Consider the following 24,990-nt stretch of genomic DNA (forward strand, 5'->3'; position numbering starts at 1 on the left):
AGACACGCACCAATGGCAACTCAAGGTCATCTTCTTCTTTTTTTTGAATAAACTCAAGGTCATCTCATCGAAACAACAAAATATCCCAACTCAAAGTGCCGTGACATACTTTGTTTCATCTTTTGGCTTTGTTCAGAATTTGTGGAGCAAAATCAAAAGGCAAGATTAAAAGTCTTTATTCGCCTGATCAGATCAGGAATTAATAGTAAACGTTACGTCGATGCCCAGAACTCGGGACTGTGACGGCATTTTAACTGAACCAATAGCAAACACAAAGGTACATCCATCACGTAATCCACCCGCGCACTGTGCAGGCGGCCGGCCGGGCCGCGTCGAGCCAATCAGCCGCCGCACCACACCCCGACGGACGGCGGCAACGGCAAGCCGGCAACGGGTGTTCAATCAGAATTCAAAATTTAATCAGAAGGCCGGCAGCTGGACCCTGTCTTTGCAGTTGCCCTGCATCGGCAGCGGGCAGTCGATGAGGTTCTCCCCGGCGCTGTCGATGCACTGGTACACCTGGAACAGCTGCGTCTCGCCGGCGACGCCGCGGTTGCACTCGAGGTTCGCCGTGAACCCGGTCCCCTCCTTGATGGCGTCCCTGATGCTGCTGAGGAAGTAGGTCTCGCTGTCCGACGGCACGATCCCGGCGTCGGCGAGGATGCCGGTGAGGTTGTGGCGGGCCTTGAAGCCGAGCGCCGTCGCGAAGTAGCCGTGCTGGTCCAGGTTGGAGCAGGTGCCGTGCTTCTCCCACTCGTGGGTCCAGAACTCGATGCTCTTGCCGCCCTTGCACGCCAGCGTCGGCCAGTTGGCGTCCAGCTCCGTCACCAGGTCCTTGATCTCCCAGAGCTTGAGGCGCTCGCTGTTGCAGTTCTCCGGCCAGCACTTCTTCTTGCGCTTGGTCACCATCTCCAGGGCGCCGTCGAGCTCGCCGCGGGTCTTGCACTTGGCGTAGTTGGGCCACAGCCCGTGGATGCCGAAGTCCGTCGCCGGCTTGCCGGTGTCCGGGAAGCAGCACCCCTTCTTCGTGTCACAGAAGGACCCAGGCCACTAGAAAGTACAGTACGTACGTCCAAAAAACAAGATGCCGGTCGTTAGACTCGCCGCTTTTCTGGGAGGAATCAGGTAACCCTAACTTTGAAATCTGTACAAGAATGGATCTACAGATCGTAAAATCATCATCATCGATTTAGTAGTGGTATTACTCACTTGCTGAACAAGGTAGAAGAAATCGAATTCCTCGGCGGAGGAGACGGCGAGGAGAGAAAGCAGGAGCAGGGCCGAGAGCACAACGACAAGCTTCATCTTCAACTATGAGATGTGTAGCCGCAGCTATCGCGCAGCTACTTATAGGACGACGTAAGGTAACAAGTTTTTTTTTAGGGACGTAATGTAACAACTTCATGCAACACGCGACAAGTTTATAGTAGTACAATATATGGTACTAATTCCTCGGAAAAAAATATATATGGTACTAATAATAAGATGAGATATTCGGACGGAATACGCATCGATCGGTTGGAATATGCCGCTGGTTGATCAGGCTCAGTTTCGAGGAAACAACGTGCAAGCAAGCAACATGGCGTAGATGACATCGGAGTCCAGGTAGGAGAGGCAAGTGTAGATAGATTCCTCATCCTGATCCAATCGTTTAGATTAGGAGAAAAAAAACATCAGACTTCTTTTTCGGAGGAATCGTTGGAAATTTGTTATGATTGAAAAATGAAAATCGTCGGAAATTTCATCATAGTGGTTGATGGGTCGCTTCCTTCCCCACGCAAGGAGTAATGAATCTGATAAGGACCAATAATGCTGTAGAATATGTTGGTTTTTCAGGTGCAACTGACATTATTAGATGGAAAGAAAGAAATTATCAATGTGAGTCAGGAGGACGAGGTTTCAATGGAGCAATGGGCATTTTTTTTGTGTTCGTTTTTCTTTCTTTCTAATATATGCTTTATGTGTGAAATAGGGTGGGGAAGGCCAATTATTGGCGTGCACTTAGTTCCAACCAAGGACTTCTTTGAATGTTTGGTCAAACAGCGCGTGGGGCAGGTGGGACAATAGCTGGCTTGATCAACATCAGCTTCTGAATTTCGATGCATCGCTGATGCCGCACTGAAGGTTACAGTAAGAGTTAAGAGCATCTTCAACAGTCGCCGGACGCGCGGCGCGCAAAAACAGATTTGCTGCGTGCGCATCGTTTGGTTTGGCGCGGCGCGCAGCGCCCGCTCCAGCAGCCGCGCTGAAATGCAGCGCGCGCGTCGCTCCAGCAGCGCGCAAAAATGCAGCGCGCGTGACTCGCCGGTGCATTGCATATGGCATTTTTCAACAAAATGATGAACATTTTCAACACAAAATTTCACACAAACAAGTTGATGAAAAAAAGTTCATACCCATAAGTTCATCCAACCAAATTCAAAATGCAAATCAAGTTCACTACACAAATGAAAGACGCATCATTCCTCGTCCTCGTCTTCGTCCTCGTCCTCATCTTCGAAAGACGATTCTTCCGCCTTCGAAGATGAATCTTCCTCCCTCTCTTCATCGCGCACCGCATCACGTGAAGTTCCGACGGTGTTGGCAAGATCTTCAACAGCATCTTCATGGGAATGTGTGCGAGGAGGCACGTCGAAAGACATTCCGCCCATGGCGGCAGGAGGTGCATCCATGCCTCCCATGAGAGAAGCAAAACTCATGCCTCCCATGGTGGCCATAGCGTCGGGGGGAGCTCCAAAGCCACCCAAGCCACCCATGCCACCCATGGCGCCGAAGCCACCGCCACTCATGGCGCCGAGGCCACCGCCACCCATTGCATGAACCATGGCTCTTTTTTTGGATCAAGACTTCTTTACGGGCTAGATTGACATACTCCATTTGCGTCACATTGAGGTTAGATGTGTCCAAGAAAAACAAGTGCTTCTCCCATTCCAACAATTTAGTACGCTCCTCATTGCTCACCTTCCTCTCCTCCAAAGCCACCTTTCTCTCCTCGGCCGCCACCCTCCTCTCCTCGGCCGCCAACCTCCTCTCCTCGGCCGCGGTATCTTGGTTCCTTGCCATTTTCCTCACCTTGTTGGCTTCTTTTCTTGCCTTCACAATTGCTTCCATAGCATTTTTGAGCTCATCATATCCTTTCCTCTTCTTCTTTTCGGTTTTGTCTTTCTTGCACCCATCCGGTCGCTTTGGCTTCGAGTATGAAACCGAGTTGGGTGTGGGGCTTCTCTTTCCGTCATCACTTGATGCATCATCCTCCTCCTCCTCATCATCATCCAACTTAATTGTTCGCTTTCGTTTGTTGCTCAAATGCAAATCATCCAAATCTTCACGCTTCTTCCATTTCTCATCATCCTTCAACACTTCATAGCAACGAGGCAAAGCAAATACCCTTCCTTTCTTGATCTTCCCCTTCTTGGTTTTCCTCTCCTCTTCTTTGAACAAGTTTTGCGCAATGTTGAACTACATGAAAACAAAGCAAGTTAGCACCAACAACAAGTAGATGAACATGTATGATGAACATGTATGAAATGCCACTTACTCTATCGTCCTCATTTGTGCCACTTGGGTTCAACTTGTCAACCACCTTTTGACAGGCCGCCCACCTTTGAGAATCCGAGTTGATTGTCGACCACCGGGACCTAAGTGATTGAAGGAAATATGCCCTAGAGGCAATAATAAAGTTATTATTTATTTCCTTATATCATGATAAATGTTTATTATTCATGCTAGAATTGTATTAACCGGAAACATAATACATGTGTGAATACATAGACAAACAAAGTGTCACTAGTATGCCTCTACTTGACTAGCTCGTTAATCAAAGATGGTTATGTTTCCTAGCCATGAACAATGAGTTGTTATTTGATTAACGGGATCACATCATTAAGTGAATGATCTGATTGACATGATCCATTCCATTAGCTTAGCACCCGATCGTTTAGTATGTTGCTATTGCTTTCTTCATGACTTATACATGTTCCTATAACTATGAGATTATGCAACTCCCGTTTGCCGGAGGAACACTTTGGGTGCTACCAAACGTCACAACGTAACTGGGTGATTATAAAGGAGTACTACAGGTGTCTCCAAAGGTACATGTTGGGTTGGCGTATTTCGAGATTAGGGTTTGTCACTCCGATTGTCGGAGAGGTATCTCTGGGCCCTCTCGGTAGTACACATCACTTAAGCCTTGCAAGCATTACAACTAATAAGTTAGTTGCGGGATGATGTATTACAGAACGAGTAAAGAGACTTGCCGGTAACGAGATTGAACTAGGTATTTGGAATACCGACGATCGAATCTCGGGCAAGTAACATACCGATGACAAAGGGAACGACGTATGTTGTTATGCGGTCTGACCGATAAAGATCTTCGTAGAATATGTAGGAGCCAATATGGGCATCCAGGTCCCACTATTGGTTATTGACCGGAGACGTGTCTCGGTTATGTCTACATTGTTCTCGAACCCGTAGGGTCCGCACGCTTAAGGTTACGATGACAGTTATATTATGAGTTTATGCATTTTGATGTACCGAAGGTTTTTCGGAGTCCCGGATGTGATCACGGACATGACGAGGAGTCTCGAAATGGTCAAGACATAAAGATTGATATATTGGAAGCCTATGTTTGGATATCAGAAGTGTTCTGGGTGAAATCGGGATTTTACCGGAGTACCGGGAGGTTACCGGAACCCCCCGGGAGCTATATGGGCCTTAGTGGAAAAGAAAAGGGGCAGCCCAAGATGGGCCGCGCGCCTCCCCTCTCCCCTAGTCCTATTAGGACAAGGAGAGGTGGCCGCCCCCCCCCCCTCTCTCTTTTCCCCCTCCGCGAATCCTATTCCAACTAGGATTGGGGGGGGGGGAATCCTACTCCCAGAGGGAGTAGGACTCTCCTGGCGCACCCTCCTTGGCCGGCCAGCCTCCCCCCCTTAGTCCTTTATATACGGAGGCAGGGGCACCCCAGAGACACACAAGTTGATCCACGTGATCTATTCCTTAGCCGTGTGCGGTGCCCCCAGCCACCATAGTCCTCGATAATATTGTAGCGGAGTTTAGGCGAAGCCCTGCTGCTGTAGTGAATCAAGATCGTCACCACGCCGTCGTGCTGACGGAACTCTTCCCCGACACTTTGCTGGATCGGAGTTCGGGGATCGTCATCGAGCTGAACGTGTGGTAGAACTCGGAGGTGCCGTAGTTTCGGTGCTTGATTGGTCGGATCGTGAAGACGTACGACTACATCAACCAAACGCTTCCGTTGTCGATCTACTAGGTATGTATATCACACTTCCCCCCCTCCTCGTTGCTATGCATCACATGATCTTGCGTGTGCGTAGGATTTTTTTTGAAATTACTACGAAACCCAACAGTGGCATCCGAGCCTAGGTTTTATATGTTGATGTTATATGCACGAGTAGAACACAAGTGAGTTGTGGGCGATATAAGTCATACTGCCTACCAGCATGTCATACTTTGGTTCGGAGGCATTGTTGGACGAGACGACCCGGACCAACATTACGCGTACGCTTACGCGAGACCGGTTTCCCCGACGTGCTTTGCACATAGGTGGCTTGCGGGCGACTGTCTCTCCAACTTTAGTTGAACCGAGTATGGCTACGCCCGGTCCTTGCGAAGGTTAAAACAGAGTCAAATTGACAAACTATCATTGTGGTTTTGATGCGTAGGTGAGATTGGTTCTTACTTAAGCCCGTAGCAGCCACGTAAAAATTGCAACAACAAAGTAGAGGACGCCTAACTTGTTTTTGCAGGGCATGTTGTGATGTGATATGGTCAAGGCATGATGCTGAATTTTATTGTATGAGATGATCATGTTTTGTAACCGAGTTATCGGCAACCGGCAGGAGCCATATGGTTGTCGCTTTATTGTATGCAATGCAATCGCGATGTAATGCTTTACTTTATCACTAAACGGTAGCGATAGTCGTGGAAGCACAAGCTTGGCGAGACGACAACGATGCTACGATGGAGATCAAGGTGTCACGCCGATGACGATGGTGATCACGATGGTGCTTCGGAGATGGAGATCACAAGCACAAGATGATGATGGCCATATCATATCACTTATATTGATTGCATGTGATGTTTATCTTTTATGCATCTTATCTTGCTTTGATTGACGGTAGCATTATAAGATGATCTCTCACTAAATTATCAAGAAGTGTTCTCCCTGAGTATGCACCGCTGCGAAAGTTCTTCGTGCTGAGACACCACGTGATGATCGGGTGTGATAGGTTCTACGTTTAAATACAACGGGTGCAAAACAGTTGCACACGCAGAATACTCAGGTTAAACTTGACGAGCCAAGCATATACAGATATGGCCTCGGAACACGGAGACCGAAAGGTCGAGCATGAATCATATAGTAGATATGATCAATATAAAGATGTTCACCAATGAAACTACTCCATCTCACGTGATGATCGGACATGGTTTAGTTGATTTGGATCACGTGATCACTTAGAGGATTAGAGGGATGTCTATCTAAGTGGGAGTTCTTAAGTAATATGATTAATTGAACTTAAATTTACCATGAACTTAGTCCCTGATAGTATCTTGCTTGTTTATGTTGATTGTAGATAGATGGCTCGTGCTGTTGTTCCATTGAATTTTAATGCGTTCCTCGAGAAAGTAAAGTTGAAAGATGATGGTAGCAATTACACGGACTGGGTCCGTAACTTGAGGATTATCCTCATTGCTGCACAGAAGAATTACGTCCTGGAAGCACCGCTGGGTGCCAGGCCTGCTGTAGGAGCAACGCCGGATGTTATGAACGTCTGGCAGAGGAAAGCTGATGACTACTCGATAGTTCAGTGTGCCATGCTTTACGGCTTAGAATCGGGACTTCAACGACGTTTTGAACGTCATGGAGCATATGAGATGTTCCAGGAGTTGAAGTTAATATTTCAAGCAAATGCCCGGATTGAGATATACGAAGTCTCCAATAAGTTCTATAGCTGCAAGATGGAGGAGAACAGTTCTGTCAGTGAGCATATACTCAAAATGTCTGGGTATAATAATCACTTGATTCAGTTGGGAGTTGATCTTCCGGATGACTGCGTCATTGACAGAATTCTCCAATCACTGCCACCAAGCTACAAGAGCTTCGTGATGAACTATAATATGCAAGGGATGAATAAGACTATTCCCGAGCTCTTCGCGATGCTGAAAGCTGCGGAGGTAGAAATCAAGAAGGAGCATCAAGTGTTTATGGTCAACAAGACCACTAGTTTCAAGAAAAAGGGCAAAGGGAAGAAGAAGGGGAACTTCAAAAAGAACGGCAAGCAAGTTTCTACTCAAGAGAAGAAACCCAAACCTGGACCTAAGCCTGAAACTGAGTGCTTCTATTGCAAGCAGACTAGTCACTGGAAGCGGAACTGCCCAAGTATTTGGCGGATAAGAAGGATGGCAAGGTGAACAAAGGTATATGTGATATACATGTTATTGATGTGTACCTTACTAATGCTCGCAGTAGCACCTGGGTATTTGATACTGGTTCTGTTGCTAATATTTGCAACTCGAAACAGGGACTACGGATTAAGTGAAGACTGGCTAAGGACGAGGTGATGATGCGCGTGGGAAACGGTTCCAAAGTCGATGTGATCGCAGTCGGCACGCTACCTCTACATCTACCTTCGGGATTAATATTAGACCTGAATAATTGTTATTTGGTGCCAGCGTTGAGCATGAACATTATATCTGGATCTTGTTTAATGCGAGACGTTATTTATTTAAATCGGAGAATAATGGTTGTTCTATTTATATGAGTAATATCTTTTATGGTCATGCACCCTTGAAGAGTGGTCTATTCTTGTTAAATCTCGATAGTAGTAATACACATATTCATAATGTTGAAGCCAAAAGATGTAGAGTTGATAATGATAGTGCAACTTATTTGTGGCACTACCGTTTAGGTCATATCGGTGTAAAGCGCATGAAGAAACTCCATACTGATGGACTTTTGGAACCACTTGATTATGAATCACTTGGTACTTGCGAACCGTGCCTCATGGGCAAGATGACCAAAACGCCATTCTCCGGTACTATGGAGAGAGCAACAGATTTGTTGGAAATCATACATACAGATGTATGTGGTCCGATGAATATTGAGGCTCGTGGCGGATATCGTTATTTTCTCACCTTCACAGATGATTTAAGCAGATATGGGTATATCTACTTAATGAAACATAAGTCTGAAACGTTTGAAAAGTTCAAGGAATTTCAGAGTGAAGTTGAAAATCATCATAACAAGAAAATAAAGTTTCTACGATCTGATCGTGGAGGAGAATATTTGAGTTACAAGTTTGGTGTACATTTGAAAAATTGTGGAATAGTTTCGCAACTCACGCCACCCGGAACACCACAGCGTAATGGTGTGTCCGAAAGTCATAATCGTACTTTACTGGATATGGTGCGATCTATGATGTCTCTTACTGATTTATCGCTATCGTTTCGGGGATACGCTCTAGAGACGGCCGCATTCACGTTAAATAGGGCACCATCAAAATCCGTTGAGACGACGCCTTATGAACTGTGGTTTGGCAAGAAACCAAAGTTGTCGTTTCTGAAAGTTTGGGGCTGTGATGCTTATGTGAAAAAGCTTCAACCTAATAAGCTCGAACCCAAATCAGAGAAATGTGTCTTCATAGGATATCCAAAGGAGACTATTGGATACACCTTCTATCACAGATCCGAAGGCAAGACTTTTGTTGCTAAATTCGGAAACTTTCTAGAGAAGGAGTTTCTCTCGAAAGAAGTGAGTGGGAGGAAAGTAGAACTTGACGAGGTAACTGTACCTGCTCCCTTATTGGAAAGTAGTACATCACAGAAAACTGTTTCTGTGACACCTACACCAGTTAGTGAGGAAGTTAATGATAATAATTATGAAACTTCAGAACAAGATACTACTGAACCTCGTAGATCAACCAGAGTAAGATCCGTGCCAGAGTGGTACGGTAATCCCGTTCTGGAAGTCATGATGCTAGATCATGATGAACCTACGAACTATGAAGAAGCAATGGTGAGCCCAGATTCCGCAAAGTGGCTTGAAGCCATGAAATCTGAGATGGGATCCATGTATGAGAACAAAGTATGGACTTTGGTTGACTTGCTCGATGATCGGCAAGCAATTGAGAATAAATGGATCTTCAAGAAGAAGACTGACGCTGACGGTAATATTACTGTCTACAAAGCTCGACTTGTCGCAAAAGGTTTTCGGTAAGTTCAAGGGATTGACTACGATGAGACCTTATCACCCGTAGCGATGCTTAAGTCTGTCCGAATCATGTTAGCAATTGTCACATTTTATAATTATGAAATTTGGCAGATGGATGTCAAAACTGCATTCCTGAATGGATTTCTGGAAGAAGAGTTGTATATGATGCAACCAGAAGGTTTTGTCGATCCAAAGGGAGCTAACAAAGTGTGCAAGCTCCAGCGATTCATTTATGGACTGGTGCAAGCCTCTCGGAGTTGGAATAAACGTTTTGATAGTGTGATCAAAGCATTTGGTTTTATGCAGACTTTTGGAGAAGCCTGTATTTACAAGAAAGTGAGTGGGAGCTCTGTAGCATTTCTGATATTATATGTGGATGACATATTACTAATTGGAAATGATGTAGAATTTCTAGATAGCATAAAGGGATATTTGAATAAAAGTTTTTCAATGAAAGACCTCGGTGAAGCTGCTTACATATTAGGCATTAAGATCTATAGAGATAGATCAAGACGGTTAATTGGACTTTCACAAACCACATACCTTGACAAAATTTTGAAGAAGTTCAAAATGGATCAAGCAAAGAAAGGGTTCTTGTCTGTGTTACAAGGTGTGAAGTTGAGTAAGACTCAATGCCCGACCACTGCAGAAGATAAAGAGAATATGAAAGATGTTCCCTATGCATCAGCCATAGGATCTATCATGTATGCAATGTTGTGTACCAGACCTGATGTGTGCCTTGCTATAAGTCTAGCAGGGAGGTACCAAAGTAATCCAGGAGTGGATCACTGGATAGCGGTCAAGAACATCCTGAAATACCTGAAAAGGACTAAGGATATGTTTCTCGTATATGGAGGTGACAAAGAGCTCATTGTAAAAGGTTACGTTGATGCAAGCTTTGACACTGATTCGGACGATTCTAAATCGCAAACCGGATACGTGTTTACATTAAACGGTGGAGCTGTAAGTTGGTGCAGTTCTAAACAAAGCGTTGTAGCGGGATCTACATGTGAAGCGGAGTACATAGCTGCTTCGGAAGCAACAAATGAAGGAGTCTGGATGAAGGAGTTCATATCCGATCTAGGTGTCATACCTAGTGCATCGGGTCCAATAAAAATCTTTTGTGACAATACTGGTGCAATTGCCTTGGCAAAGGAATCCAGATTTCACAAAAGAATCAAGCACATCAAGAGACGCTTCAATTCCATCCGGGATCTAGTCCAGGTGGGAGACATAGAGATTTGCAAGATACATACGGATCTGAATGTTGCAGACCCATTGACTAAGCCTCTTCCACGAGCAAAACATGATCAGCACCAAGGCTCCATGGGTGTGAGAATCATTACTGTGTAATCTAGATTATTGACTCTAGTGCAAGTGGAAGACTGGAGGAAATATGCCCTAGAGGCAATTATAAAGTTATTATTTATTTCCTTATATCATGATAAATGTTTATTATTCATGCTAGAATTGTATTAACCGGAAACATAATACATGTGTGAATACATAGACAAACAAAGTGTCACTAGTATGCCTCTACTTGACTAGCTCGTTAATCAGAGATGGTTATGTTTCCTAGCCATGAACAATGAGTTGTTATTTTATTAACGGGATCACATCATTAAGTGAATGATCTGATTGACATGACCCATTCCATTATCTTAGCACCCGATCGTTTAGTATGTTGCTATTGCTTTCTTCATGACTTATACATGTTCCTATAACTATGAGATTATGCAACTCCCGTTTGCCGGAGGAACACTTTGGGTGCTACCAAACGTCACAACGTAACTGGGTGATTATAAAGGAGTACTACAGGTGTCTCCAAAGGTACATGTTGGGTTGGCATATTTCGAGATTAGGATTTGTCACTCCGATTGTCAGAGAGGTATCTCTGGGCCCTCTCGGTAGTACACATCACTTAAGCCTTGCAAGCATTGCCACTAATAAGTTAGTTGCGGGATGATGTATTACAGAACGAGTAAAGAGACTTGCCGGTAACGAGATTGAACTAGGTATTTGGAATACCGACGATCGAATCTCGGGCAAGTAACATACCGATGACAAAGGGAACGACGTATGTTGTTATGCGGTCTGACCGATAAAGATCTTCGTAGAATATGTAGGAGCCAATTTGGGCATCCTGGTCCCGCTATTGGTTATTGACCGGAGACGTGTCTCGGTCATGTCTACATTGTTCTCAAACCCGTAGGGTCCGCACGCTTAAGGTTACGATGACAGTTATATTATGAGTTTATGCATTTTGATGTACCGAAGGTTGTTCGGAGTCCCGGATGTGATCACGGACATGACGAGGAGTCTCGAAATGGTCGAGACATAAAGATTGATATATTGGAAGCCTATGTTTGAATATCGGAAGTGTTCCGGATGAAATCAGGATTTTACCAGAGTACCGGGAGGTTACCGGAACCCCCCGGGAGCTATATGGGCCTTAGTGGGCTTTAGTGGAAAAGAAAAGGGGCAGCCCAAGATGGGCCGCGCGCCTCCCCTCTCCCCTAGTCCTATTAGGACAAGGAGAGGTGGCCGGCCCCCCCTCTCTCTTTTCCCCCTCCGCGAATCCTATTCCAACTAGGATTGGAGGAGGGGGGGGGGGAATCCTACTCCCAGAGGGAGTAGGACTCTCCTGGCGCACCCTCCTTGGCCGGCCAGCCTCCCCCCTTAGTCCTTTATATACGGAGGCAGGGGCACCCCAGAGACACACAAGTTGATCCACGTGATCTATTCCTTAGCCGTGTGCGGCGCCCCCAGCCACCATAGTCCTCGATAATATTGTAGCGGAGTTTAGGCGAAGCCCTGCTGCTGTAGTGCATCAAGATCGTCACCACGCCGTCGTGCTGACGGAACTCTTCCCCGACACTTTGCTGGATCGGAGTTCGGGGATCATCATCGAGCTGAACGTGTGCTAGAACTCGGAGGTGCCGTAGTTTCGGTGCTTGATCGGTCGGATCGTGAAGACGTACGACTACATCAACCAAACGCTTCCGTTGTCGATCTACTAGGTATGTATATCACACTCCCCCCCCCCCCTCGTTGCTATGCATCACATGATCTTGCGTGTGCGTAGAAATATTTTTGAAATTACTAAGAAACCCAACAGTGATCGGTTGGAGCTGTCAATTCCACTCACATTGCGAACATCAAAGTGTTCCTTCATCCGAAGCCAATAAGCATTTCTACTTTGATCACCTCCAACGGATGGATCCCTCGACACTTACAACCAAGTATTGCATAGTAAGATGTCATCGACGTTGCTGTAATTGCCTGCTCTTTCTTTCGATGCGTCGACAATGCCCTCACCCTCCTCGTCCACCTCGAACTCATGGTTTTCGAAATGCATGTCATTGGTTTCAGACCAATGCGAATTGTTGGAGCCAACACCCATCGTGGACATGTATGCATCATCATTGAGACTACAATTTTTTTTGCACAATGCAAATAAGCTATCTATATGTGAATGCATTCAAAAAATAACAAAGAAATGAAAAGTTAGATTTTTTTTTACCTTGGAGGCATTTTGTCGAACATGTTGTGCGCGCCGGCCGCCGGCTCAACGAGTGAGCTCGCCGGCGCTTCGGCAGCCGCCGCGCCCGTCGCACGCCCCGCAAGCTTCTTCCTCCTCGCCTTGGAGGTGCCGGAGCCGTCCGCCGCCTTGTTTTTCTTCGCCGATGTCTTGCCCTTCTTTGGCGGCGCCGCATTGGGGAGCTTTGAGGAGGAGGGGGCGGCGGCTCGGGCCGGCGCCGGCGCGGCGCCACCCGCCGCCGAGGTCATCCGCGCCGGCATGAAGAGGCCGCGCGCGAGGCCGATGGTCGGAGGAGCTCCGGCGGAGGCGAGGCCAACGCCACCCGGGCTAGGGTTTGTGGCGGTGGCGGCGGCGGCGGGGGAGGGGGGGTAGCGGCCATAGAACGGGGTGAGCGGGGTGCCGGCGCGTGCGTCCATGGGTGCGGGTCGCCGGCGCCGGCGCGCGCGGGGCTTTGGAGCGGGAGAAGACAGAGCAAGCGAGTGTGCCACGCGCGGAAGCGGGCGCCGCAAATACACCACGCGGGGTACCGCTTCCTGCCGCGCGCCCAACTGCTTATACCGCGCGCGCGGTTATTGCGCGCCCGCTGGAGCCATTCGTCGGGTTGCGCGCGCGCTAAAGTGAGTCTATTTACGATGCGGCGCTTGTTTAGCGCACCTGTTGGAGATGCTCTAACATATTGGGTGTTTGGAGAAGCATGGTTGGTCACATTCTTACTTGCAATTTTTGGCAATTATTTGTAGATGTGGCTAGGAAGATTGGTATAAGGTGGGAACCTAAGGAGCCAAGGAGGTACCATTTTGCCAATCGCATATGCCATTACGCCTCCCTTCTGAAGTCACTATATATTGCAAATCATGTACTCTTCTTAAGAGAGGTTTCTACTCTCTGAACCTTGCGATCCATCTGGCTCGAGAGTGGCAGAGCTAACCGACAAGGTAAAGGATCACCGCCGGGAATGGAAGACAGGGGTGGTGGTAGTCCAGGAAGAATGATCTCTGTTAGGTTGATCTCCTCCGTGAGGGCCCAACGATCCACCGGGCTCTTAGAATTTTTTGAGACAACCGGGCCCTTAGATCCACGTCCTGATCGGAGGTGCCAACCCTCTTCTGGTTGGTGGGCCCCTATGACTCGCGCATATATAAACTGAGGTGGGGCCAGGGCATGACCGAGGAAGTTCGCCGCTGTCACAACCTCATCGAAATCCCCTACCAATCTAGGGTTAGCGCGGTGCTCACGAGAAGTACACCACCGCCGCCACAACATCACCATTGCTGCTGGTTCGAACTCGCAAGGCAAGGCAGAAGGTAGGTTTATCGGATGATCTAGCCTATTCCGATCCAAAGGATCTAACAATGGTATCAGGCCATGCTAGGCTAAGATTTTCGGTACAAAGAATTACAGAGAAAGAAAGACACCTCCCTCTCCCAAGAACCCTAGACAAGGCAAAGTAAATCAGCGGAGAAGGGCCTCGGGCCTCACCGGCAAAGTTGCGCCGCCGCAAGGCCGCCCCAGTTCCTCTCGATCATAAACATCTCTATCTTAATATATAAATACAGATTAATCTGTATGTGGTGAGAATCCTCAAAAAGAGCTCGCTGAAGATTCTTGGAAGAAAAAAAAACATATTTGGAATGTCTTCGTTGAAAATGGCAAGTACAAGCATGTTAATATAATCTTATAACGACATGGAAGTATTTAGTCAAGATGGCCGAGTTGGTCTAAGGCGCCAGTTTCAGGTACTGGTCCGAAAGGGCGTGGGTTCAAATTCCACTCTTGACAATTTCAGTTTTTAGTTTTTTCTTTTCGTGAACCCTCTCTTCAGTTAAAAATAATACCTCTCTCACACGATTCTTGTTTTCGTGAACTGCCATCGCTTCGCCTGCCATTTGCCTCGGAGGAGTTTCTTCTTGCTTGTTTTATGCGAGGAGTGCAGGTGGCAACCGATTCACTCTTCAGGCAAGGCAAACAATCTCAACTCCTTCAGCTCCCTTGTCCATGGCCGGAGAGTCCAGCCGGCCCTGAACTGTGTCCCGTCTACAGTATACTGACGTACAAACGCGTCAATGAGCAATTCTCAGAGGCGAAGGAAATGCTATAGTCTCGACATAACGTGCGTTGTACAGCAACATCCATCTGTGGACCTAACTCACCGCCCGAAAAGTAGTCTGAACTTGCTGCAGGAAACCTTCCGTGGTGCCTCGTCAGTGCAGTTTCAGACTTCCGGGTCAGAGCGTCTGTGCAGTACCGTGAAGCCAACAAACTCCAGAAACAGCACGCACTAGAACCTGAGTTCCGGTTCAGAGCATCTGCGCACCGTGATTCAGCGTGCAAGATCGATGGACAAATATCGTGCGTGACATGAGGTCCCAAAGGAAGGCCATGGCATGGCCTCCCGCCTCCCTATTCGTGCTTTTATCTTGGCAAGTTTGAGACGGGAGAAACGCAATTGTTTTTCAGCGACGTACGTACTTATCGGCCACATGTCACATCATTCATGGCCGCAAGAGTAGTCTCATCCACTCATCCAGCTTGGTCGCGTACTTTTTTTTTGTGCTTAATTCAAACGAAGGCATTCCTCGGATAGTCAGCGAGAAGGCTGGTCATGAGAAAGCTTTGGGTTTCATAGATCGAGCCAGCTTTCCTTTACATGCAGTGTGCAGGCTCGCTTCGCACACAGATGAGCCAGAACATTAGCTGACCGGTTTACATGTTGAATTACAAAAAGGAAAAAAACATGAGCTAGCTCTCCAATTTCAGCTAAAATATGAGCCACAACAGATCTCGAGGTGTGGCGAGTATTCCAGAGGTTGACCATCTCCATGCAGTCCACCTCCATTATCACATGCGTGAATCCTCTAAGATTTGTAAGAAAAAAAAACACCATCGCTTAGGTCGCGTACTTCCTTGATTAAAGAAGGTACAATGGAGCAGGAATACTTTGCTATGCCCCTTGCTCTTATGTTTCTTTATGTATGGAGTACCATTTTGACTGACTCTATCCCATCTATCACCAGAAAATACAACACCAGAATATTGTGAAGCCTTCGTATTACCTTCATTTTCATTCTCCGCCCTTGTTTTAATTATGAACTTCCTGTTGGCTTACAGTTGGGGATGAAAATGAAGCGGAAACGAACAAAATTGGATGTTATCATATTTGTTTTCATATTTTTTACAAAAGCGAAAACGAATACAGAAACTCCAAGAATGAATACAAAAATAGGTTCTATCAGAATCAAAACATATAGCGAATATGGCGCGAACACGAAAACTGAAGTGGGTGTTGACTGAAACTTAAAAAAACCCTTGAACCATAGAGGAAAACACAAGCAAACCAACAGACTTAATCAATTGTTAACGTAACCACAAAATATTATGGTGGTTATTTTATAGGATATACATTTGTGCATAGTTTTTCAACTTTGGCAATACAAAACATATTTTCGGTAATCATAAGGACAAGCTCCCCATATAGTAAATCACCATAGTGTATTAGGTCACCTTCTTACGAATACAACATATTTTAAAATAATTTGTGAAGGGAAATCTGAGCCTTGACTCCCATTGTGGAGTGCTCCTCCCAGCGCCTTAAGCGCTAGGGAGTCTAGTCAGCGCTCACGCACCACCAGTGGTGGAGCTTGGAGCAAATCGAAGGCGGGGCCAAAAGGGCTAGGGAGATTAGAGTGGCCGGAAGATTAGCAGGGACAAGCCCTCACCGGGGGCTGCACCGGTTTTCCTGGTTAGCCAGCGCTCGTGCGATTTAAAAAAAAGATTAAAAAATTAACAAATTCAAAAAAAATCATGAGCTCAAAAAAAGTTAACAGATTTGCAAAAACAATCACAAATACAAAATTGTTCACGAATTCAAAAACTGTTAGCGAATTGGAAAAAAAATCATGAATCAGAAAAAAAACTGCGGATTTCAAATTTTCTTTGATTTGGAAACAAAATCCTAGGATTTTGAAAAAAGTTTATCAAATATGAAATAATCACAAAATTTGAAAAGTTCACGGATTTTCAAAAAGAAGTTCGTGGATTTGGAAAAAGTTCATCGGTTTTGAAAAATTAAATCATGGATTTTAAAAATAAAAATCATAGATTTGAAAAACATGTGGATTTGGATATATACATGCATTTGAAAAAAGTTCAGGTGTTTTAAAAAAATCATGAATTTGACAAAAAAATGGCGCAGATGAAAAAAAGAAAGGAAAATAAAATAGGAACAAGTAAAAGGAAATGAAAAGAAAAGGCCAAATAAAAGCCGTCCAGAAAACCAAAAAAGAAAAGCTGGACAATAGCGTGTAGGAGCTTCCCAAAACTAGTCGAAAGCTTCTAGAACTTCACAAAAATGGAAGGGGTAATTTCTGGGAAAGAAAATGGAACAACATCGCCGCGGTCGAAGAAAGGAAAAAAAAAAGGTAAAATGGGCATGCCCAAGTGGAGGAGGTTTAGCGCCGGATAACGTTTGGGTATATTGTGGTTAAAATGACGGCTAGCTTCCTTGCGTGATAGTAGTAGTTCGGCCACACATGGGCCCTTCAGCTCATTAGGTAATTTTGTGTTCTTTGGTGGTAGGAATAAAAAACAACCATAGGTTCATAGTGCAAACAAAAATTCCGCCATTCTGTTTTTGTTTCCATTTTCATGTAGAAAATCGGTTTTTGCAAATTTTCATTTCCACTTTCACATTTCCTTTCTGTTTCCGTTTTTCCACAAAAGCGAAAGCTTTCACTCTGTTTTCAAACCTTGGTTAAGGCTTATTAGCGATAGTAAAATGTATCAAATGTCCTAATTCTTTTCTAAAGGTGTCAAGTTCGTTGTAAAAAAATAAATCAAAACTGCATATTCTACTCCTAAAATAATTTTAGTCGCTCACTACAGGTCCTATGTCATGTTGACCAGCTTCGACGCGTCATAGGTTGACCGACGTCACACAACCAATATTTTTGCGGAGAAAAACCCTTCATAGTTATATTTCTAATTTTGTGGCCCTTCTCTCGTGATTTTGCACAATATCATTCTCATAATCATCTTTTAGTCTCGTCTCCGCACCACGGGCCTAGATCTCACTCTGAATGTTTCTTTCGACAGTACGTCGTTGAAGTTGGCAAAGATTAATTAGAGCAACTCTAGCAGACCCCGCATCCTGCTGTCCCGTAAAACGCGTATGCAGTTCGCGCAAAACCGCTTTTACGGGTCGGCGCGGGCTGGCACAGATGCAGACCCCCCAAACGGATCCGTAAAAAAGTATATTCGCGGAATATGCTTTTTTACGGGTCGGCTATGCGGGTTCTGCTCGGACACCACCGTGACGACCCGCAAACAGATAAACTGCAAATCTCGCATTTGACATAGGATTTCACAAATAAGTTCAAATTCAAACGACATAAACAGTTTTACGCGTAAATAGAAACCAAGTTCATTACGGCTAACGCAAAAGAGGGCCCTGCAAAAGGTTTGCGCCCATGTTCGGCATCATCTTGATCGATCTTCACTCCGCGCAATCGAGTCCACCTTGGAGTTCATCGGCGCCACCGAATCCACCTCCGGCGCTTGTTTCAACTCCCGCACTGAAATCATCCACATTGCCACCATATGAAGCGGAGAAAACATCACCGGAACTGTAGCACGCACCGGCCGACGCCACCATTCTTCTCTTCAAGATTTCTCTCCTTGCCATATCATGCCATGTTTTGGTGATGTTGTCCATGTCATTGCGGTATCTATGTTGAGCAATCTTGTCCTACACAATGTGAACAAAGTGATCCAATCATTTCTCATGATGCAATATGATGATATACAATTTGAACAAAGGCAAAACAAACTCATATAGTCGGACTCCACGGTGCCACTTGGAGGTGCATTGCGTACTTGCTCCAAGCAAGCCGCTCAAGGGCTGCACATAGGCTTGATATTCTCCCAACGCCCTTGAAGCGACCGAAATGTGCATGGAGTCCTATTGGGATGCTTTGCCATAATGCGGAAGTATTGATCTTCGATCCTTTGCCAATATCTCTTGGAAGTTTGAGAAGTACCCGTGCATGCATCAAGAGACACCACACTCCATGCTTGAATCAGAGCTTGATCTTTCAAGATCGTGTAGTTCCTCGATCTTATGCTTTTCCTAGATTTTGCTTGCGATTGCTCAAACGCTTCCGCTTCGATCTCCTTCAATTCGTCTGCACAACCATGATCATCCACGTCACCCTCCGTTTCATTATAGTCGAATGGTTCTAAAGGGGCTTGATCAACGTCAACCGCGTTCGTGTCCAACAAGTTCACGAACTCAGTTGTTGCATTGTTCGAACCACCGCTATAGCGAACGATAACAAGTCACACGCTATCGAGAATAATGGTGAAAAATGAAAGGGGATCGCCAAGACCTAAGACGCATACCTTCCGGCCACTTCGTCGAACACCTCGCTCGCGGGGGGAGCGGCACCGTTGAACGGCATTGCCGGAGCACATCCTTGCGATGGGATGGAGCGAGAGGTTGAAGAAGGTGGCTTCTTTGAAGACGGAACCTTCCTCCGCTTTACACTCGCGACCTAGTCGACCTTCTCCTCCGCTGGCCGGGATCGCGCTGCCGCGTTGGCGCCCGGAGCGCGGGCCATCGCGGCGGGGGCGGCCGGATTCCCGCCCTGCACGACCACGTTGCCCTGCCGCTTGCGGGCAGGCGCGGCGTGGGCTTGGGCGACGACGGCGGGGCCAACATGGCCGGCGACGAGATCCGCCCGAGGGGAAGGGGAGTGCGCAACCTCGACGGTGACGGGGGACAACTTGGGGTCATCCATGGCGGCGAGGGACGGCCGGGGAGGAGCAGCCGGAGCTTGCGGAGTGGGGGCAATGGTGGCGGAAGGTGCGAGGAGCGGGAAGGGCCGCGCGGAAATATCCCTCCTGCCAAATCTCACGCGGGATAGGGGTTGAGCTCGGGTCGGTCTCCCAGCCCGTGAAGATAGAGGTTGGGGGAGAAGATTTGCCACGCCCCACAAAAAAATTTGTGGGCCGGGGAGGGATGCGGGGTCTGCTCGTGCAGATTTTCTGACCCGACCCGCAATTTGGCGGTTATTTTGCGGGCCGAGGCGTTTTGTGGAGTCTGCTAGAGTTGCTCTTAATTGCTGCCACGAAGAAATTGGTGCGAAGCGAGTGCGCTAGCTCAATGACCCACCCTAACAAATCATATCACACCTGCGTCGCCTCCTGGTCACCTAATGGCTGAAAGATGAGTAATTGTTCAGTTGGAGCGGAAAAAGAAGGCCTGATTGGAGAGTTTACTTTGTCAAAGAACCTACTGACTCCTAAACTACAGTGTGGGTTTAGTCTTTGTAGAGGTTCTGCTACTGCAAAGTCATGTACTTGCAGATTTGTATAGTATGAGCTGTGTTTATTTTTCCAATAGAAATGGTGCCTGGAGTTGCCGACTTTCTTGCTTTCTGTTTCGCGGTCCCTTTCAGAATTTCAGTCCCAATCTTGTTTTGCGATACATGTGCGGTTCTTTTCTTTGCTCTTTTTTGGGCTCTTTCACACTAGCTCTGGTTTCCAATAATAAGGTTAGCAAAACATCCCGATTGAAAACCAGAGCTCTAGTCCCTCGCTCCGGCATTGCACCGACGCCGGAGAACGTCGTCGTGCCTCTCCTCCCCGAACCCGCTCCTATGGTTCATGAGGCGATGGTTAAGAAGAGGCGCGACAAGGCCAAGCGCGCCAAGGACGTGCTGCATGTCCGGCGCAGTGCCTGTCTCGCCTTGGCTGAGCCATATGCCAAGGAGACCATGGCTGACAAGGCTTCCCGTGCCAAGGCCAAGCGCCTGATGACGGCAAGTTCCGCCCAAGACTTCGACGATGTTGTTCGCTCCGCTCGTCTTGCTGCTGACGACTCTGAGCCTGGCTCGCCTCTGGCGCATGCTGCTGTGGCCAAAGAGTGTGGCTCCTCTGCTGACGAGATCGACCTCGTCGCCAAGTCTGTTGCTGGTGCTGCCAAGTGATCTCATGTGCAACATCTTTCTGCTGCCGCTAGTTGTTGCCATGTGTCTGTTTGGTCCTAGTTTATCAGGTCATCAAGACTACTACTTATCCGCGTCTGTTATCAACGTGTCTGTAAGCGTGTCCGTCGTTTTAGTATGTCCTGGTGTCTGTGTTAGTGTTTAATATGCCTGCAACAACTATGTATCTCTGCTCATGGAATGTTAGGGGCCTGGGTGATGCGGACAAATGCAATGATGTACTATCTGAACTCCTATCTATCAAACCTAATCTGCTACTGCTCCAGGAAACTAAGCTTGCGACGCCCTCTGTCCCAAAAGTCAGGTCCTTCCTGCCAACCTCCCTCGACTACTATGCCACTTCACCTGCGACGGGCACTGCTGGGCGCTTGCTCTCTGCTGCCAACACCAGCTCCCTTCGCATCACACACCACATAACCCATGGTTTCTGCTCTACTCTCACCTTCACTTCTCTCGCACTCCTTTCCCCCATCTGCGTTACTAATGTTTATGGCCCCACCAGCAGAGCGGAAAAACCTCTCTTCCTCGCCGAGTTAAAAGCCATAGCTCCCCCTGAGAACACACCGTGGCTAGTTGTAGGCGATTTCAACCTGATCCGCTTCCCCCACGAGAAAAACAATGACAACTTTCACCAACGAGAATCCCGCATTTTCAATGACATGCTTGATGAGCTAGCTCTCCTCGAACTACCTCTACTGGATCGGCAGTTTACTTGGTCCAACAACAGAGAAGCCCCTGTCCTAGAATGGCTCGACGACGCCTTCTTTAATTTAGCTTGGAATCATGCCTTCCCCAACACCTCCTTAACTTCACTCACTCGCGCCATCTCGGATCATGTGCCTCTAACCATCTCAATCTCTAAATCGGTTCCTCGCTCCCGCCTTTTTCGGTTTGAACGTTGCTGGGCCTATAACCCGGCCTGCAAACGTTTGATCGCCCAAATCTGTCAACATCCCGACCCGGCCCACCTCTCCCCCTCAGCCCGTTTGGCCAGCACCCTTCAAACCTGCCGGTCCCGCCTCAAGCAGTGGACCAAAACCTTGCTGCCTGCCCACACCAGAGAGTTGCGTTGCAAACGTGTTATTACTCTGATCGACCTAAAAGAAGAATCGAGGCCTCTCGGCCCCTCCGAACTTCAATTACGTGTAGTTGTTAAAGCCATGCTGCAGAGAGCCACCCGCGACCGTATGCTAGCTCTTCGACAACGATCTAAAATCAAACGCGCCATCTACGGTGACGAGAACACAAAATTCTTCCATGCCTCAGCCTCTCAACGCTTCCAGAAAAACCAAATCCCCGTATTGCGGCACCCGGGATGCGACTTCTTCTCCCATGACCAGAAAGCCAAAATCCTAAAGGATTACTACCAGGAGCTTCTTGGAACTCCGGCCGCTACTCACTGGAATTTCAACCTAGAAGATATCTACCCCACCCAAATCCCACAACTAAGGCATCTCGACGCCCCCTTTTCCGATGACGAGATCAAGCTAGCTTTCTTGCACATGAACCCTAATGCAAGCCTTGGACCGGACGGCTTCGGTCCCAGTTTCTACCGCTCTTTTTGGTCACATATTAAACACCTCATCATCCCTTTCTTCCATGAGTTCACAAACTCCTCCCAAACCGAGTGTTTTAATCGCTCCATTGTCATCTTACTCCCTAAAAAAGAGGGTGCCGACAATGCCGGCGCCTTCAGACCCATTGCCTTGCAAAACTGCCCTGTCAAAGGGATTGCCAAGCTCCTCACCAACCGGCTAAAAACTTACATTCCCATGCTTGTTCACGGTGACCAAACATGCTTCATTACTGGTCGATTTATCGTCGAAAACTTCATCTACGCAACCGACTCGATGAATTGCTGCCACAAACGCAAAGCTGCCACCATGGTCCTTAAACTTGACTTCAAAATGGCTTTTGACTCCATCTCTTAGACCTCCTTAATTAAAATTCTTCGACACTGTGGCTTCCCCACCCGCTACTGCAATTGGTTTGACGACCTACTCACCTCCGGAAAAACTGCTATCTCACTCAACGGTATTCCTGGTAGCTGGATACAATGCAGAAATGGCTTGCGGCAAGGTGACCCCATCTCACCCTACCTCTTCATCATAGTAGCTGACGTTCTCCAGCAGATGATCCTGAAATCAGCCGCTACTGATGAAAGTGTCCTTCACCATCCTGTCTATCCAAACCTTCCTCCGACCATGCTTCAATACGCCGATGACAGGCTGATCATCGCCCAAGCCTCAGTTGCGGCCACACAAGCTCTTAAGAAAATCCTTGATGACTTCGCCTCGGCTACGGGCCTCTACATCAATTTTTCCAAGACAACGCTTGTACCTATGAATGTTGACCCTGCCGTCTCTGATCTGATGTCCCAATCTCTGGGATGTGCGACCGCCAGCTTTCCTCAAACCTACCTAGGCCTTCCTCTCTCACCGCCCAAATTACCACCCTCGGCCTTTCAGCCGATCATCTCCTCCTGCCGAAGTCTTCTACCTGGCTGGTGTGCAAAGCTGCTCAACCGTGCAGGTCGCCACGTCCTCCTTTCCTCGGTCCTTGACTCCCTGGCAACGTACTTTATGTCCGTCTTCAAGCTGCCAAAAAAGGTTATTAAACTGTTAGATTCCATTCGTAGAGCCTTCTTCTGGGCTGCGAAGGAAACATGCACCAGCTCCAGATGTTTAATTGCTTGGAAAAACGTTTGCAAACCTAAAGTTTTTCGTGGTCTAGGCATCAAAAATCTTGCTTTCCAGAATGATTGTTTGCTTATGAAGTTTTCTTTTAAATACATTAACCACAACAACAATCCCACCCCGCTACCTTGGATCTCCTGGCTAGACAAACATCACCTTTGTAGCCTACCCCATGTAGCCACAAGTTCAAAACCCTCCTTTCTAACAAAAATCATACAAACGCAGCTTCCCAAATTGCTATCCATCACCTTTGTGCTCACAAACAACGGCCAAAAGACTTTTTTCTGGCTTGACTGCTGGCTACAGGCCACCCCACTCGCAACTACCTTCCCAAGCCTATATTCCCACTCCACAAATACCCACATCCATGTGGTTCACATCATGCAGTATGGGGTGCAGGCAAACCTGGTGAACAGGCTAACCATGGCTGCCATGCGCCAGTGCTAACTCTTGAGCTTGTGTTGGATTTCCCCGAAGAGGAAGGGATGATGCAGTAGAGTAGCGTAAGTATTTCCCTCAGTTTTGAGAACCAAGGTATCAATCCAGTAGGAGGCCACGCTCAAGTCCCTCGTACCTGCACAAAACGATAACTACTCGCAACCAACGCGATTAGGGGTTGTCAATCGCTTCACGGTCACTTACGAGAGTGAGATCTGATAGATATAATATTTTTGGTATTTTTGGTATAGAGATGCAAAGTAAAAAGTAAAAGGCAAAGTAAAAAAGCAAAGCAAGATTAAAGTGATGGAGATTGATATGATGAGAATAGACCCGGGGGCCATAGGTTTCACTAGTGGCTTCTCTCAAGAGCATAAGTATTCTGCGGTGGGTGAACAAATTACTGTTGAGTAATTGACAGAATTGAGCATAGTTATGAGAATATCTAGGCATGATCATGTATATAGGCATCACATCCGTGACAAGTAGACCGAAATGATTCTGCATCTACTACTATTACTCCACTCATCGACTGCTATCCAGCATGCATCTAGAGTATTAAGTTAAAAACAGAGTAACGCTTTAAGCAAGATGACATGATGTAGAGAGATAAATTCATGCAATATGAAATAAACCCCATCTTGTTATCCTCGATGGCAATGATGCAATACATGCCTTGCTGCCCCTTCTGTCACTGGGAAAGGACACCACAAGATCGAACCCCAAAGCTAAGCACTTCTCCCATGGCAAGAACTACCAATCTAGTTGGCCAAACCAAACGGATAATTTGAAGAGTCTTGCAAAGATAACCAATCATACATAAAAGAAGTCAGAGAAGATTCAAATATTATTCATAGATAGACTTGATCATAAACCCACAATTCATTGGTCTCCACAATCACACCGCAAAAAGAAGATTACATCGAATAGATCTCCACAAGAGAGGGGGAGAACTTTGTATTGAGATCCAAAAAGAGAGAAGAAGCCATCTAGCTACTAACTATGGATCCGAAGGTCTGAGGTAAACTACTCACACTTCATCGGAGAGGCTATGATGATGTAGAAGCCCTCCGTGATGATGGC

At 46.8% G+C, this 24,990-nt stretch overlaps 1 protein-coding gene and 1 non-coding gene across 2 annotated transcripts; one reads left to right on the plus strand and one right to left on the minus strand.

Annotated features, from left to right (window-relative positions):
* Positions 1 to 96: 96 nt before the first annotated feature.
* LOC119353703 (ribonuclease 1-like) lies at positions 97 to 1,370 on the minus strand. The gene is made up of 2 exons (XM_037620354.1): positions 1,210 to 1,370; positions 97 to 1,050 (listed from the first exon to the last, which is right to left on the minus strand). Exons 1-2 carry the CDS (start codon positions 1,303 to 1,305, stop codon positions 421 to 423), a joined length of 726 nt encoding a protein of 241 aa, XP_037476251.1. The 5' UTR covers positions 1,306 to 1,370; the 3' UTR covers positions 97 to 420.
* Positions 1,371 to 14,468: 13,098 nt separating this feature from the next.
* Positions 14,469 to 14,549, plus strand: TRNAL-CAG. Its single transcript has one exon. It is a non-coding gene; the product is annotated as a tRNA-Leu (tRNA).
* The last annotated feature ends 10,441 nt before the right edge of the window (positions 14,550 to 24,990 follow it).

The sequence above is a fragment of the Triticum dicoccoides genome, chromosome 2A, assembly GCF_002162155.2.
Source record: "Triticum dicoccoides isolate Atlit2015 ecotype Zavitan chromosome 2A, WEW_v2.0, whole genome shotgun sequence".
Classification (NCBI taxonomy): domain Eukaryota; kingdom Viridiplantae; phylum Streptophyta; class Magnoliopsida; order Poales; family Poaceae; genus Triticum; species Triticum dicoccoides.

Coding starts and splice junctions, on each gene's coding strand:
- LOC119353703 (XM_037620354.1), bottom strand. CDS start 1,305: ATGAAGCTTGTCGTTGTGCTCTCGGCCCTGCTCCTGCTTTCTCTCCTC. Junction 1,051..1,209: donor TCTTCTACCTTGTTCAGCAA/GTGAGTAATACC, acceptor TGTACTTTCTAG/TGGCCTGGGTCCTTCTGTGA.